The sequence below is a fragment of the Symphalangus syndactylus genome, chromosome 8 (assembly GCF_028878055.3).
Source record: "Symphalangus syndactylus isolate Jambi chromosome 8, NHGRI_mSymSyn1-v2.1_pri, whole genome shotgun sequence".
NCBI classification, from domain to species: domain Eukaryota; kingdom Metazoa; phylum Chordata; class Mammalia; order Primates; family Hylobatidae; genus Symphalangus; species Symphalangus syndactylus.
This window is the reverse complement of record NC_072430.2, coordinates 76,311,046-76,328,869: the sequence shown is the minus strand read 5'-3', so window position 1 is coordinate 76,328,869 and position 17,824 is coordinate 76,311,046. Positions and strand designations below refer to the sequence as shown.

Below are 17,824 nucleotides of genomic sequence, written 5' to 3'. Positions count from 1 at the left end.
CTTTACCTGGACCTGAGGCTGATAACTAAATTTTTCCCATGGTCCTGTGGCTCCCACCCAGAAGCTAATTCAGCATACAAGGACCATTTTCCACACTCATAATTTCATCCCCAATCAGTCAGCAGAACCCATTCCCTAGCCTTCTGTCTACCAAATTATTCATAAAAATCCTAGCCTCTGAGTTCTCAGGGAGGCTGATTTGAGTAATAAGATCCCAACTTTCCATTTGGCTAGCTTTGAATTTATTATATTCTTTCTTTACTGCAATACTTCTGTCTCAGTGAATTGGCTTTTCTGTGTAGCAGGCAAGAAAAATCTGTCAAGTGCTTACATATTTGTTACCAGTCTACTGTAAGGTAAGTACAGAAAGTGGCAGTTTAGAAAGCTTGATAACATTATACATATATAACAAATTCACACATATAACAAATAAGTAATTTTATGTTTATTGACTCTAATAATTTAAAAATTGGGAATGTACTTTATATACCTGGTTTCCCTATTTTATTTTCCCAGGTCATTAATTTTATTGCATTTTACAAAAGTAAGTCAGATTGCTTGAGCCCAGGAGTCCAAGACCAGCCTGGGCAATATGGCAAAACCCTGCCTCTACAAAAACAATACAAAAATTAGCCTGGCCGGGTGGCACGTACCTGTAGTTGTAACTACTCAGGAAGCTGAGGCAGGAGAATCTCATGAGCCCAGGAAGCAGAGGTTGCAGTGAACCAAGATCACACCACTGCACTCCAGCCTGAGTGACAGAACGAGACCCTGTCTCAAAAAAAAGTTGTTTACGTTATACTCTAGTAAGTATGCAATAGCATTTTGTCTAAAAAATGCACACATTTTAATTTAAAACACTTTATTGCTAAAAAGTGTTAACTATCATCTGAGCCTTCAGTGAATCATAATGTTTTTGCTGGTGGAGGGTCTTACTTCAATGTTGATGGCTGCCGACTGATCAGAGTGGTGGTTGCTGAAAATTGGGATGGATGTGGCAATTTCTTAAAATCAGATAACAATGAAGTTTGCCACATTGACTGACTCTTCCTTCCATGAAAGATTTATCTGTAGCATGCAATAGTGTTTGATAGCATTTTGCCCATAGTAGAACTTCTTTGAAAATTGGAATCAATTCTGTCAAACCCTGGAGCTATTTTATTAGCTAAGTTTATGTAATATTCTAAATCCTTTGTTGTCATCTCAACAATGCATTCACAGCATTTTCACTAGGAATAGATTATACATCAAGAAACCAACTTTATTGGTTCATCCATAGAAACAACTCTTCATTTGTTAAAGTTGTATCATGAGACTGCAACAATTTCATCACATCTTCAGGGTCCCTTTCTAATTCAAGTTCTCTTGCTATTTCTACCACATCTGTAGTTATTTTCTCCAATGAAGTCTTGAACCCCCCTCAGCCATCTATCAGGGTTGGAATCAACTTCTTCCAAACTCCTATTAATGCTGATATTTTGACTTTCCATGCATCATGAATGTTCTTAATTGCATCTAGAACTGTAAATCCTCTCCAGAAGGTTTTAATTTACTTTGCCCAGATATATCAGAGAAACATCTATGACAGCTATAGCCTTACAAAATGTATTTCTTGAGTAATAAGTCAAATTAACTCCTTGATCCACGGTCCATGGAATGGATGTTGTGTTAGCAGTCATTAAAACAACATTAATCTCCTTGTACATATCCATTAAGCTCTCGGGTGACTAGGTAAAGTGTCAGTGAGCAGTAATATTTTGAAAGGAATCTTTCTTTCTGAGCAGTAGATCTCAACAGTGGGCTTGAAATATTTAGCTAACCATGCTTTAAACATATGTGTTGTCATCAGGCTTTGTTGTTCCATTTATAGAGCACAGGCAGAGGAGTTTTAGCATGATTTCTTAAAGGCTCAAACATTTTCAGAATGGTAATGAGCATTGCTTTCAACTTAAAGTACCCAGATGCATTAACTCCTAACTATAGAGTCAGCCTGTCTTTTGGAGCTTTGAAACCAGGCATTGACTTCTCTTTAGGGCTATGAAAGTCCTAGATGGCATCTTCTTCCAGTGAAAGGCAATTTCTTCTATTAGGCTGGTACAAAAGTAATTGCAATTTTTGCGATTGAAAGTCTATTGTTTAGTGTAGTCACCTTCATCTTAGCTAGATCTTCTGGATCACTTGCTGCAGCTTCTACATCAGCACTTGCTGCTTCACTTTGCACTATTATGTTATGGAAATGGCTTCTTTCCTTAAAACTCTTGAATCAACCTTTGCTACCTTCTAACTTTTCTTCTGTAGCTTCCTCACTTCTCTCAGCTTTCAAAGAACTGAAGAGAGTTAGGGTCTTGTACTGGATTATTAGGCTTTGGCTTAAGGGAATGTTGTGGCTGGTTTGATCTTCTATCCAGACCACGAAAACTTTCTCCATATCAGCAATAAGCCTGTTTCACTTTCTTATCATTTGTTTGTTTGCTTAAGTAGCCCTTTCAATTTCCCTCAAGAATTTTTCCTTTGCATTCACAGCTTGGCTAACTGTTTAGTACAAGAGGCCTAATTTTTAGCCTTCTCAGCTTTTGACATGTCTTCCTCACTAAGCGTAATCATTTCTAGCTTTTGATTTAAAAGGAGAAATATGCGACTCTTCTTTTCACTCAAATACTCAGAGGCCATTGTAGGATTATTAATTAGCCTAATTGCTAATTAGGAAATAGGGAGGCCTGAGGAGAGGAACAGATATGGTGGGGGGTGGGGGTGGGGGGACAGCCTATTGATGGAGGAGTCAGAAAATACACACAACATTCATCAATTAAGTTTGCCATTTTATATGGTCACAGGTCTTGGCACCCCCAAACGATTACAATAGTAATATCAAAGACATGATCACAGATCACCATAATAGATATAATAATAATGAAAAGTTCAAAATATTGAGAAAATTACCAAAGTGTGACTCAGAGACATGAAGTGAACCCATGCTGTTGGGAAAATGGCACTGATAGACTTTCTCCACAGTTGCCCAAACCGTCCATTTGCAAAAAACACAGGCTCTGTGAAGCACAGTAAAGCAAAAGGTAGTAAAACGAGGCATGCCTATAGGTAGTTTCTTTGCAATTTCCTCCTCTTAAAAAGAGAATGATAAAAAGCACCTACCTCACAGAATTATTGTGAGGATTAAATGAGATCACATAAGTAAAGTGCTCAGAACGGTGCCTGGCATGCAGCAAGTGCTGTAGGAGCTTTTGCCATCCTTCCTGTTTTCTGGCTAGAGCCTTGGACTAGAATATTATGCAGCTCTGGCCCCCGGGTTATTTCTCTGTCAGCTCAGTGATGGGAGTTCATGGGTTCCTACTCCAGGCCTCCAGCAGTATGAGATACAGTCACTCACTCTGTCTCTACTTTTCTTCAGGTTTGTTTGCTTTACGGGATGCTTTACTACATTCAAATCCTGAGAGAAAGGGCTTTGATTGGTCCAGCTGGTTTCTATCCTTATCCCTATTGGGTGAACTCTGTTGACGGGCCAGCCAATAGATCAGTGGCCCTTTTGTCAGGTCTTCTCCTAGTCCAGTCAGCTCTCAGGGGCCACAGAGTGATCAGTGAGGGGTGAGGAATCACCTTGGGCTGCCTCCCTCCTTATGCAGAGGGATTTGTCACGTGACCCTTAGGACACCTCCAGGACCGGAAGGACTAGAGTTCCCACTGCTGCACCATCAGCCCCCAAGAAGCAACCCACTTTCTTCTGCTTCCTCAGGTGCCGCCAAGAATCATCAGAGGAAGCCAACCCATAGTGTTGTCTGAAAGCCAGTTTCCAGGAGTTTCTTCCAAAATGCTTATAGAAGGAACCGACAGCAGGGCTGCTTCTCGACTCCCTCTTCCTGGCATAGCTGCAGGCACATTATGTCAGGGGGAACTTTTCCAAAAATTCACATGGAAAATAGCTTTCTTGTAGAAAATAATGTGCTTAAAAGGAGGTTTTATTTTCCCCATTTGCTTAATGTCGCTGGCTTAGCATACTGAAGATTGGGCAGTTTTATAAGTGTTGAGAAGATGAGTTTAGGGATCCTGAGTGATAGTATCCGGACTTCATGCTGACGGTTGCAAATGTTTGGACATCTGCAATTTATCAGGCCCTAAGTGAAGCAGACTCGTCGCAGCACCTGCCTGATAGAATTTTTCCAGCATTGGGACATCTGGGACTAGGTTCTGCTGACACCACATAAATTTCATATCTCTATAAAGCCCTGCCCTGTGGAGAGCTCTTGAAAGGAATAAAGACCAGGAAGCCACATAAAATGTGAGCTCCAGCTTCTGTTAGCCAGGACTGAGAAAGGAAGCAAGCAGAAACAGAGTCCAAAACAGACAAGGCACATCATAATGAACTTATCGAGAGACAGGGCTAATATCTAATAATGGACTAGAGAGTTCATCCATCCACCTGTCCAGGACATGATTCCCAGATAATGAACCCCACATAGCAGGCTGCATTATAGCATTTCTACAGTTCAACAGTTAAGGTGTTGAAAATTATAATCTCCATTTCTTAGTCTAGGGTAATCTTCTGACTTCGTTTAGTTTCTGCATGGAAGTTAGGAGCTAGAGAAGTGGGGAGAAAAATGTATGTGCTTCACAGATAGCATTTGGAGAAGGGAAGGTGGAAGTTTGAATTGGCAATGCAGAAAGCTGGAAAAGGTGCACTGTGGTTCCTGAAGCTGCAGGAGTGAGGACCATGTCAAAGACATGGGGGCACCCAGGTGGGAGCACACCCCCACCTCCCATTTCCTAGGAGAAAACAAGTCAGATAGAACAGAAAAGGCACACACAACCAGCTCTGGCACACTGTAAAACTTATGCCTCGGTTCTATGTTTTTCTGTGACTATGTAAAGATCATAAAGATCTATCAGGATAGAAAGTCAAGTAAAACAAACTATGTGCCCTCTCAGCTGCCCAAATGTCTTAATCATGCTAGGCCTCTGCTTACACCGGCTCTCCTTCCAGCACCATCGATGCCACTCCAATCACATCAATCTCTTTACCGCCCCCTCATCAAGCCATAGTTTCCCGTATATTTTTCCCATTTGTGTGCACTGCTTCTTCTGCCTGGAATTCTTCTCCCTGCCTTTTCCACACCCCCAGGCTTCAACCCAAGTATTTTGTTTTTCTGGGAAATATCTTCTGATGGTCCCTTTCATCTCTCCATTTCGGTTGTTGTTTGCACGTAGCACATACTGCTAGCTAGCCCCTAAAATCCATTCTCCCTGGCCAGGCGCCGTGGCTTATGCCTGTAATCCCAGCACTTTGGGAGGCCCAGGCAAGTGGATCATGAGGTCAAGAGATCGAGACCATCCTGGCCAACACGGTGAAACCCCGTCTCTACTAAAAATACAAAAATTAGCAGGGCTTGGTGGCGGGCAACTGTAGTCCCAGCTACTTGGGAGGCTGAGGCAGGAGAATTGCTTGAACCTGGGACATGGAGGTTGCAGTGAGCCGAGATCACACCACTACACTCCAGCCTGGCAACAGAGCAAGACTCTGTCTCAGTAAATAAATAAATGAATAAATAAATGAATAAATAAATAATCCATTCTCCCTGTCTTCCATAACAACAGGGAAGTAGCTAAATACACGGCCACCCTACCAGAGACTGACTTTCCCACACCACCCCCACTCTCAGCTTGCAGCTCTGTGTGCCCATGTGGGGAACGTGAGCAGATGTGATTTGTGCCACTCCCACCTCACTGCATTGCTTTTCTGCTCTCTGTCCCCTTCCTGTGAGCTGGAACATGGATGTATTATGAAACCCAGTGCTAACCATTGCATCAATGAGCTAGCACTAGGTAACAAGCCACCCTAAAACCCAGGCTTAAAATAAGAATCATTTCTTCTCTTGGAGAGTTGGCTAAGTGGCTCTGCTTCAAGCTACGGGTCTGGCAGGGCCTGACTCTTGCTGGGGTTGAGTTCTGATCTGTTCCACAAGCGTTCATTTTGAGACCCAAGCTGAAGGGGCAGCAGCTACCTAGGGGAACTTCTTACTGTGATGGCAGGGATGGCAGAGGGTGAGCCTAGCTGTGCAAGCACATGTCAAAATTCTGCCTGAGCCACACTTGCTCCCAACCTTGCCTTGGCCAAAGCAAGTCTCATGGTGGAGGCCAAGTTCAAGAGGAGGAGCAGAAAACATCTTTTATGGAGGTTTAGGGGAGGAAATAACTATTTTTGAGCAACAATCTAATCTACCTCAATCATGCAGAGAAGGACAAAGTCTTTGGGTGGAAGGGGAGCAATATGGATTCCTCAATGACTGTGTAAGCACAGCATCCTGCCTACCCACCCTCACTGTTAGGCCAGATAAATTCATTGTTTCTTTAAGCCACAGAATTGTTGGGTCTGTTTGTTAAAGCTGCTTAGCCTTTTACCCTGATGAATGTAACATGGTTTCCACTATAGCACATATTATTTGTTCTTTCTTTGGTTTGTTTTTCTTTTCCTAGTAGAAGTTTTTTGTTTGTTTTTTTGTATGCTTGTTTGTTTTTGAGATAGGGTCTTGCTGTCGCCCAGGCTGAAGTGCAGTGGCACAGTCAGGGCTCACTGCATCATCGACTTCCCCTGCTCAAGTGATCCTCCCACTTCAGCCTCCCAAGTAGCTGTGACTACAGGCATGTGCCACCACACCCAGCTATTTATTTTTATTTTTATTTTAGTAGAGATGAGGTCTTGCTATGTTGCCCATGCTGGTCTCAAACTCCTGAGCTCAAACAATCCTCCTGCCTCAGTCTCCCAAAGTGCTGGGATTACAGGCATGAGCCACCATGCCTCACCAGAAATTCCTTGAAATCAACCATTATGTCTTAATTAATTTTTGAATCCCTAGACCTACCATAGGATCTATTGTACAGTGAGTGAATATTCAATGAAAGTTTGCTAAATGATCAAATGAATTTCCTATTTTCTGTTACTTACACCTGGAAATAAATATGTGTTTAAAAAAGCATTGCTTGTGGTAGTTATGAAAATTACAAAAGTAGGCTCTCTGCTCCTCCTGTTCGACAGTCAGCCGCATCTTCTTTTGCATCGGCAGCCGAGCCACATCCCTGAGACACCATGGGGAAGGTGAAGGTCAGAGTCAACGTATTTGGTCGTATTGGGCGCCCGGTCACCAGGGCTGCTTTTAACTCTGGTAAAGTGGATATTGTTGCCATCAATGACCCCTTCATTGACCTCAACTACATGGTTTACATGTTCCAATATGATTCCCTCCATGGCAAATTCCATGGCACCGTCAAGGCTGAGAATGGGAAGCTTGTCATCAATGGAAATCCCATCACCATCTTCCAGGAGAGAGATCCCTCCAAAATCAAGTGGGGTGATGCTGGTGCTGAGTACGTCATGGAGTCCACTGGAGTCTTCACCACCATGGAGAAGGCTGGGGCTCATTTGCAGAGGGGAGCCAAAAGGGTCATCATCTCTGCCCCCTCTGCTGATGCCCCCATGTTCGTCATGGGTGTGAACCATGAGAAGCATGACAACAGTCTCAAGATCGTCAGCAATGCCTCCTGCACCACCAACTGCTTAGCACCCCTGGCCGAGGTCATCCATGACAACTTTGGTATCATGGAAGGACTCATGACCACAGTCCATGCCATCACGGCCACTCAGAAGACTGTGGATGGCCCCTCCGGGAAACTGTGGCGTGAATGTCAAGTATAGAAGCCCCGGGTGGGAGCCACCCTGGTTATGTTCAAGAAACAGCGAGGATGCTACTACGGCTGGAGCACACAAGGGGGGTAGTGGTAGGAAATGTCCTTGGATATTGAATTTACCAAACAAGGCAGAAAAAGCCCAAATAGGTTTGACCAGCTAGGGGATTCTTAACACATATTTAGTCAATGAACATTCAAACAACAGGTTTCTGTGGCTGTCCATGGTTGTGAAATCCATAGTGTCGAAGTAGTACCTGTCTTTGCCTAAGTGTCTTTGTGACAGTGTCCTTGTGCAGTGCTCAGGAATCAGGTGCCTATAGCTCAAACCCATTGATATCCTTGGGTTCAGCTGGGTGCAGTGGCTCAGGCCTGTAATCCCAGCACCTTGGGAGGCTGAGGCAGGTGGATCACCTGAGGTCAGGGGTTCGAGACCAGCCTGGCCAACATTGTGATACCCTGTCTCTACTAAAAATACAAAAATTAGCTGGGCATGGTGGTGGGCGCCTGTAGTCCCAGCTACTCAGAAGGCTGAGGCAGGAGAGTTGCTTGAACCTGGGAGGCGGAGGTGGCAGTGAACAGAGATCATGCCATTGCACTCCAGCCTGGGTGACAGAGCAAGATTCTGTCTCAAAAAAAAAAGTTAACCTCAGGTTCATTTGTCTACGCTCCTTCTCCAAAAGATAAGTTGGGAAAATTAATATCAATACTCAATCAACATCAAGTTCAAGATGATCTTTGAGGTGTAGTTTTCAGCAGGTTAATGACAGGCATTCCTGCCTCTTCCCCATCACTAGGAGCTAGATGGCACTGAACAGGAGAGATGGGATATTAGCATACTCCTGGCTGCCTCTCTGTGAGTCCGTATTGGCCACACATGTACTCACTTAGTTTCAAGCCCACGTGCCCCTCTCTGCCCCACCCTTGCTCCCACCCCATTCTTTTTCCTTTTCAAAGAAAAGCCATAGCCATATTATAATTGTTGCTTTTCTATTGGAGAAGTGATATTATAGATTGGGTAGAAAATGTTCAAACGGAATTTAAAAAATTGAAAGCTTCTGAACATACTGTCTTAACACAGCCTCTTGAGACCTATTAACTGAGTAGAAAGGAAGGAAATTAGCAGTGGGAAGGTGGAGTTGAGTGCAGTTTCTCCTGCCTTTTTATATATTCTAGATGGAATTGCTTGGATAATAAAAGTTAAATGTTCTAGGGTAATTGCCATTCCAGTCAATCCTATAAAAACATCATCAGAACTAGGGTTCTGATGTTGTTCCAGATATGGTAAATACCAGAACAGAGGAGGAATTTGGGGAAGGGTGAGCGCGCCCTTTGCTGGATTTTGACCTGTTTGTTATCTGTTGTTATGGATTCTTCAGTGTTCAAATCAGTCTTTCGACTCAGAACTCTGAATCACAGGTCTCTAGATTCCCCAAAGAGAAAGAACCCCATTCCTTGTGATGTATTAGCCTAGTAAATTATAATTTTATTTGTTCCATTAAGCAGCTGAAGTTCAGCACATTTTTATTCATTTTGTACAATAGGCATTAAATGATTCTGAATGCCAAGCACCTAATCAGATTAAGAAAATCTTCATGTTGGCCAAAGGTTTATGCTTTTATACTGCAGTGAATTTCCCCATCCTCTAATTCTTTCTACTCTACCCCAGCTCAGGGAAGACAGCAAAGCAACCCAAGGCTTTCAGAGATGCCTCCTCATACAAGGTCTTATCAGGTGCTCCCCTCTCCTCTCCAATCTTTCATATTGCTAGTGAGGGTGGGAGAATGGGCCCAGTTACACAAGATTAAAATGGAGACTTAATTGATCAGGCGTGGTGGCTCATGCCTATAATCCCAGCACTTTGGGAGTCTGAGGCAGGTAGATCACCTGAGGTTGGGAGTTCGAGACCAGCCTGAACAACATGGAGGAAACAATGTCTCTACTAAAAATACAAAATTAGCTGGGCATAGTGGCATATGCCTATAATCCCAGCTACTTGGGAGGCTGAGGCAGGAGAATCGCTTGAACCCAGGAGGCAGAGGTTGCAGTGAGCCGAGATCACGCCATTGCACTCCAGCCTGGCAACAGGGCGAGACTCTGTCTCAAAAAAGATTTTACTTTCTCCTTCCACTCAAGAAAAGATCCTAGGTGGATGCATAACAGAGCAGGCACTGTTGAAATCCCTTGAGTTGGACCATGAGGCTTCTGAGGGGCTGGCCCTGGTCCCTGGGAGGATGTGGGAACAGCCCGAGCTGGGGCACCCATGCTAAGCTCAGTCCCTTTGGTGACGGGCTATGCATGAGGCCACAGGATTTGGAGAACTGAGCTTGGCCATGAGCACCAGCCAATGACCCCACACTAGGGGATTAGGGAGGTAAGGCAGGCAAGATGGAAGCAAGGGGAATGGGCTAACCCCAGGCACTTTATAGCCACATGCCAGCCAAGACTACCTGCACTCATTCTTCCTATGTTAAAATCATTATAGGGATCCTACACACTCATCTGTTTCTATAGTTTTGCATACGGGGTTGTCTAACTTTATTCCTTGGTGGATTCCCTTTAGAAAAATCCAATTTTATCTTAGATTTATGTCACACTGTCTGTTTTGGCTACTTCGTTGCTGGTGACAGATTCCAGGGACCAGCTAGCATTGTCCCACCTCTTAATCAGGGTATATGAAGGGCAGGGGTGCTGGTGGGAAGCAACAAGAACACCAGCTCATATTGTATAGCATGGCCTCATATTTTATCACATTTAACCCTTACAACACTGTAAAATAAATATGATGGCCCCTATTTTACACGTGAGGAAACTAAATATAGAGATTTAGAGAAATAAATAGACCATAGATTCCAGGAAAAGTCCAGGGGCACTGGGTCTGATAATGAGGTGAAACCAGAAGGAGGTATTATAGGTTGAATTTGTGTTCCCCACAAAAAGACATATTGAAGCCCTAACCCCTGCTACCTAGAATGTGATCTTATTTGGAGATAGGGTCTTTACAGATGTCATCAAATTACAATGAGGTCATTAAAGTGAGCCCTAATCCAATATGACTTGTACCCTTATAAAAAGGGGTAATTTACACCAGGCATGGTGGCTCACACCCGTAATCCCAGCATTTTAGGAGGCCGAGGCAGGCAGATCACAAGGTTGGGAGATCGAGGCGAGGCCATCCTGGCTAACACAGTGAAACCCCATCTCTACTAAAAATACAAACAATTAGCCACATGTGGTGGTGGGCGCCCGTAGTCCCAGCTACTCAGGAGGCTGAGGCAGGAGAATCGCTTGAACCCTGGAGGCAGAGGTTGCAGTGAGCTGAGATGGCACCACTGCACTCCAGCCTGGGCAACAGAGTGAGACTCTGTCTCAAAAAAAAAAAAAAGAATATGGGAATAGAATTTGGACACGGAGATCAACACCCATAGAGTGAAGACAATGTGAAGCGGCCCTGGGAGAAGGAGAGAGGTGTGGAGCAGATCCTTCCTGCACAGCCCTTGGGAGGAACCAATCCTCCTGCACCTTGATCTTCACCCTCCAGCCTGCAGCACTGTGAGGTAAAAACCTTCTGTTGTTTAAGCCACCCAGTTTGTGGCGTTTTGTCACGGCAGCCCTAGAAAACTAATGCAAGAGGGAAAGAATGGTGGGAATGTGGACACGGATCCTCCGTCTTGGGAAAAGCAGCATGTGGACATTGTTGGGGAAACTTCCCAGCCTCCCAGCCACAGGGCTCAGCTCGGATCACCAGCCAGCACCCTGAGGGAGACTGCACAGGTGGCTCTGAGTTTCACATGGATGAAACGGTTGCCGCCTTGAGAGGGAACTCCAGCTTAAGTGACAGCCCCAGGAGCCCCCTTGTACCTGAAAGGCGCTGGCCATTGTGGGCACAAGGACATAAAGGTGAGCTGCACAAGGGAGGGGTGGGTGTGCTGGTGCAGACTTGACCGTGCATCTTGGCCTCCTGCCCTATGACTCCATCCCTTCCCTCACTCCAACTGCCTGGGATCACTTCCCAAATAAACTGGCATGAAATGTGGCTATTCTGAATTGAGCTGTGCTAGAAATAAAAAACATGCACCACATTTCAAAGAATGAACAAAGAACACAAAATCCCTCCTCATATTAGTTTTCCAGGGCTGCTGCAAAAACCACAAATTCGGTAATTTAAAATGATAAAAACTTATTCTTTCCCGTTCTGGAGGCCAGAAGTCCGAAACCAAGACGTTAACAGAGCCTCCTAATTCTTGGACGCCCCCAGGAATTCCCTGGCTTGTGGCTGCATAATTCCCATCTCTGCCTCTGTCTGCACATGGCCTTTGCGTCTCTGTCTCTGTATTTCCTCTTCTTCTCTTATAGGGACACTTGTCATTGGACTTAGGGCCCACCCTGATAATCCAGGATGATCTCACCTTGAGATCCTAAGTTTAATTACATCGGCAAAGACCCTTCTTCCAAATAAGGTCACATTCACTGGTTCCAGGGGTTAGGACATGGACACAACTTTTGGAGGACCACATTTCAACCCATTAATACTCCTTAACATATATATATTTTATGTTGATCACATGTCACATTAGTTTACTAGGACTGCCATAACGAAATACCACTGATTGGCTGGCTTAAACAACAGGAATTTATTTTCTCACCACTTAGGAGGTTGGAAGTCCAAGATCAAGGTGCCAGCAGGGTTGGTGCCCCTGAGGCTTCTCTTCTTCACCTGCAGATGGCTGTCCTCTTGCTACCTCTTCACATGGTCTTTTCCATGTGTGCATGCAACCCTGCTATCTCTTGTGTGTCCAAATTTTCTCTTCTTATAAGAACATCAGACAAATTGGAGCCAGGCCCACCCTAAGAGCCTCATTTTACCTTAATTATCTCTCTAAAGGCCCTATCTCAAATACAGCCACAGTCTGAGGCACTGGGGCTTAGGGCTTCAGCATATGAATCTTGAGGGAACACAATTCGGCCCATAACACATGGTAAAATTATATTTTGATTATGTTGGGTTAAATGCAATCTATTATTTACTTTTGAATTAAAAAGGAAGGCTGGGGGCATCTTAAACACTCCTTCACAAATTTGCCCAGGGTCTACCCTTATATTTCCCATTTCCCGCTCTCCTCCCCAAACCCTGACCAGGGCAAGGGTTGTTAATGGGAAAACTTGGGATCTGGGCTTTCTGGGCAGTTTTGAGGAGCACCTGGAAAAAGGAAGCTAGGGAGAAGGTCCTGGTGCTGTTATTACTGAGGAGCTTTCCAGGACAGAAAAAGGATACCTAATAACTTGAATGTAAGTACATGTTGTGCAACCACAACTTTACTCCAAATGCACCCTGTATCTGCAAGTCCTGAGTGAAGTCTACCACCCACCCACATGTCTTATACAAGCAGTTTCCTTAAAGAAATCAAGGAAAGAGTCTGGTTGGCATGGACTGAAGAGGAGAGCAGCCAGAGGTGGGGTGTGTGTGAGCCCAAGGCCAGCTGGAGGAGGCCTTGGAACCACAAGTGACCATGAAAGCCCTGAAGCTTCGCAAAGATCTTTGGGAGGAGGCCTCCAACTTCCCACAGGATGTGTGACGGGGGCTCGAGTTAATTTTATTTTAAATCTCAAAGGACAGGGTGACGTCAACTGACATCTGGGTTGCACTTGTTATCAAGGAGTTGAAATGAAGACACAGGAGGCATGCTTATCAAATTTGTGGAGGACAGGAAGCTGAAAGGAACAGCAAACACCCAATTAGAATCCCCAAAAGTCTCAACAAGCTAGAATGCCAGCCTGAATTTAATAAGAGAAAACTTAATAAGGATGAGGGAATGTCCTGCACTTGAGATAGTAAAATAAATCAATAAACCAAAATAAAACAAACTGTCCATGCAAAACACATTTAAAGGGGTCAGGGGTTTAACTCAGATGAGGGCACCCGAAAAGCTGAATATGAAGCTGTTCTGATAGAAAAATGAGATGCAAAGGAGGGAATAGGTAATCAGTTCCATTTTTCCTGGTTAGACCCCTGGAATATCAACTTCAGGTCTGCCTATTGTCCAGTTAGAAGGATGCAAACCAGAGTGCATTCAGAGAATAAATGGCTAGTGTGATTCACAGAACCCCGGACTGCATAATGTAGGAATAGTGCTGTTTAGCTGGAGAAGACAAGAGTATTAGTCCATTTTGCATTGCTAAAAAGGGATACCTGAAACCAGGTAATTTATAAGGAGAGAAGATTTATTTTGGCTCGCAGTTTTACAGACTGTACAAGAAGTATGGCACCAGCATCTGCCTCTGGAGTGAGGGCCTCAGGAAGCTTACAATCATGGTGAAAGGCAAACAGGGAACAGGTGTGTCACATGGTGAGGCGAAAGCAAGACAGAGGAGGAAATCCCAGACTCTGTAACAATCAAATCTCACATGAAGGGAAGGCATTACTACTGGGAGGGCACACCAAGCTGTTCATGAGGGATCCACCCCCATGAAGCAAATACCTCCCACCAGGCTCCACCATGACCTCCAACATTTGGGATCACATGTCAACATGAGATTTGGAGGGGACAAACATCGAAACCATATCAATAAGCTTCAGAGTGACTCAAGAATTATCTATAAACATCTACAATTCTGCTGCATGGAGAAAGACTGGGCTTGTCATGTCTGGCTCTGAGGAGTGAACTCAGGACAGTGAGTGGATACTTCAGGGAGAAATTGGAGTAATGTATAATGAAGAAACCCGATGTGCGCATTAGTACTGATTTAACTGTAAGTAACAGAAAACCTGATTAATAATGACTTAACCAAAGAAAAATTTTTGCTACTTAAAAAGAAGTCTAGAAGTAGCCTGTGGTTAAGGCTCTCCAACCTTCTTCTCCACCATCCTCAGTGTTGGCCTCATCCTTCTGTCTGTGGCCTTATGGTCACAAGATGGCTGCTGAAGTTCTAACAGCACAAGTCTGCACTCAAAGTGAGGGAGGAGGGTGACAGCAAGAGGGTAGCCAAGGTAGCAAAGAGGACCTTTTCCTTAATGGTGCTATAATTTTGTCAGGAAAGAAAATAAATGGGCCAGGTGTGGCGGCGGCTCACGCCTGTAATCCTATCCCTTTGGGAGCCCAAGGTGGGTGGATCACCTGAGCGCAGGAGTTCAAGACCAGCCTGGGCAACATGGCAGAAACTTGTCTCTACACACAATACAAAAATTAGCCAAGTGTGGTGGCGAGCGCCTGTAGTCCCAGCTACTGGGGAGGCTAAAGTGGAAGGATTACTTGAATCCAACACTTCAAGGCTGCAGTAAGCTATGATTGGGCCAGTGCACTCCAGCCTGGGCAACAATGGGACCCTGTCTCAAAAGAAAAAAAGAAAAGAAAATAATTTCTCAGATGTCCTTGTATATTTCATTGGCCACACTGGGTTATATAGCCAATTCTGGCTGCAAGAGAGGCTAGAAAAAAACTATCTGCTTTTCCAGCCTATACAATAGAAGACCAGCAAAGATAAGAAGATGGCTTTTCAGTTGCCCCCAACAGTGTCTCCCACAACAAAGTTACCTGTGATTCAACCCATAGATTAGCTTAGTCTTTTTTTTTTTTTTTGAGACAGGATCTCACTGTGTTGCCCAGGCTGGAATGCAATGGCATGACCAAAGCTCACTGCAGCCTCAAACTCTTGGGCTCCAGTGATCCTCCCACCTCAGCCTCCCAAGTGCCATGTGCCATGATGCCCAGCCAATTTTTAAATTTTTTGTAAATGTGGGGTCTTGCTTTTTTGCCCAGGCTGGTCTTCAACTCCTGGTCTCAAACGATCCTCTTGCCTCATCCTCCCAAAAGGCTGGGATTACAGGCATGAGCCATCACATCCAGCCTGGCTTAGTCTTTCTGATGCAAATATACAGATGTTTCTATAAGCACATATACCCACACACAAATTTTCACAAATGTGGAATTGTGTATTATAAATAGTTTTAGTTCCTGGTTTTCTCACTTAGCATTTATAGTATCTTTACATATCATTTTCAAATTCCTTGAAGATATTATTTTCAGCAGCTGCATAATATCCCACATGGACATTACACATTCAACCATTCCCCTACTTTTGGACATGTAGCACTTTCTAGCTATCGTCTCCAGAGATAGACTGCTATGGAAGGTATTGAGTTGCCCACTCCTGGAAGTATTCCACCACAGGTATGGAATAGATAGGATATAAGTATCGAGTAGGTTACTGGACTATATGACATTTCAAGCCCTTCCCTGCCTCAAGATGCTGATGATAGGGTATACAGAGATGGAGGTCGTCAGGGAGGATCACTGTGCCCTGACCAACCACATCTTCATCTCTGTTTATCTTCCCTTTGCCTGCTTCCGAGCACACAAGCTGTACAACATTCCTCCTCCAGATACCCTCAAGGTCAGCCCCTCGCAGTGCCTGCCACATCATCTTCCTCACAACCTTCTATCAACAGAAAGAGCCTGAATCACTCTTCACTTGCCTTAAAATTGCTGCAATGAAGACAGCAGCACCTCTGGCTCTTATCAGTGGGGCCACACTTGAGAATCAGTTTGAAGGACCCAAACCTGAACAGAGTGGCTGAGGATGGAAAGAGCTTGAGACACCAAGAGTGATGACAACATTGCAGTGGTGCTGTTCTGCTGCCTCTTGCTGCTACGAAGGCCTATTTGTGGCTTTCCAGCATGCCTCCAGGACAGGCGGGGGACAGGGACGACGACGACCTATCTCCAGGATCAGCAGACACCTCTGAGGTCACTTAGGTGAGCTGGGTAGTGGAGTGAGCGAGATGTGTCAGCATTTACTTGGGTTAGTGTGCTAGGGGTTCCAGATGCAGGAGTGGTGCTGGGGACAAGACAGATACCAGCCTTACCAGCACAGAGCTTGATATCAGCCTTTTGCTATATATAATTATGTTCAGGGGCTGTGATCTGACCTAAGGCTGTCTGAATCTAAATTTGCCTTCCGTGGAACTGATACGCATTCATTCTCTTGAACAGGGTCAATAAGCCAAGCCTACCACTCAAATATTAGAATTTGAAACAAAGGTTTTTGACAGAAGCAATCTGCAAGATGACCACCCAATGACAAAAAAAAATAAAAATAGCCATCAACAATTTTTGCAAGATGACCACCCAATAACAAACAAACAAACAAAAAAGTGGCCATCAACAACTTTATCAGTGTATTCTCAGCTATATGGAGCTTAACTCGTTCCTCTATAGTATCTTGCTCCTTTAAGTGGTTACAGGGAACAAATATTTAAGGTCAAATAACTTTGGTCAACTTTAGTGATATACTATTGCTTGCTGCGATAATTTGGTCTCTTTTCTAAAATGGAACTCTCTTTGCCTGGTGGTTGTGTCATATTAGAAAGGTCACACAGTTTGCAAGAGCAAGCAGCCCCAAAGTTGATTTTCTCGCCTATGAGGGCATTGTGTCTATGAGGAACATCTCACAACACAATCTTGTCTGCGCTGATACCCACGAGGGGCCAACCAGAGGCCAGAGCACAAGATCTGAGCAGAGGATCTCCTTTGTGTCTCAGCTCTGCCAACAATTCCCGCAAAAGCATGTCTCCTAGTTTCTTCATTACTTAATTTCTCCAGGTACAGGTCGTTATGTGAGGTCCTCGAACCTGGCCGCCAGATGGGGAAGCTCATATCATTGTCACTACTAATAGCTGCCCTTTTCCCCTAGGTTAGTATCAGAGAAAGCCTCTTACAATATTATTGTAATTTTGGATTAGGAACAAGTCTCATCCTTGTGCGAATCACAAGTCTCTTAAAATTCTACTGATTCTAAATTTTAGAACAGAACAAGATGTGTCTAACCTTGGTGAAGCACAAGTTTGAAAAGATGTTAAATATCCTGCTTATATTCTCTATTGCAAACTCTCATAAGATGCAGAACATCGTATAAGTCAACCTGCTGGCTTCTAGCACTGGACAGACCAAATCCCTGGCCTCCAGGAACTTTCAACATGGAGGAGAAACCGGCTGAGCAAATGATTAATGTGGGTATTAAGAGAGAAAAAGGCATGCAGAGGTTACACGTATTTTTGAACAGCTATAATAGACACATCTGGGATACCTCTCCAGCCCAGAGTGATCTGCTTTCTCTGAGAAATACCTCCTCTCACAGC

At 44.2% G+C, this 17,824-nt stretch overlaps 2 protein-coding genes across 2 annotated transcripts in view; one reads left to right on the top strand and one right to left on the bottom strand.

Annotated features, from left to right (window-relative positions):
* ITGA6 (integrin subunit alpha 6) overlaps nt 1-17,824 on the bottom strand; it is a 221,759-nt gene that overhangs the window by 137,041 nt on the left and 66,894 nt on the right. The gene's annotated exons all lie outside the window — the stretch shown is intronic.
* On the top strand, nt 7,018-7,699 carry LOC129488774 (glyceraldehyde-3-phosphate dehydrogenase-like). The gene has a single exon (XM_055291316.2). The coding sequence runs from the start codon at nt 7,094-7,096 to the stop codon at nt 7,697-7,699; it is 606 nt and encodes a 201-aa protein (XP_055147291.1). The 5' UTR covers nt 7,018-7,093.

Bases quoted from the DNA above. Each gene is read 5' to 3' on its own strand.
- LOC129488774 (XM_055291316.2), top strand. From the start codon at position 7,094: ATGGGGAAGGTGAAGGTCAGAGTCAACGTATTTGGTCGTATTGGGCGC.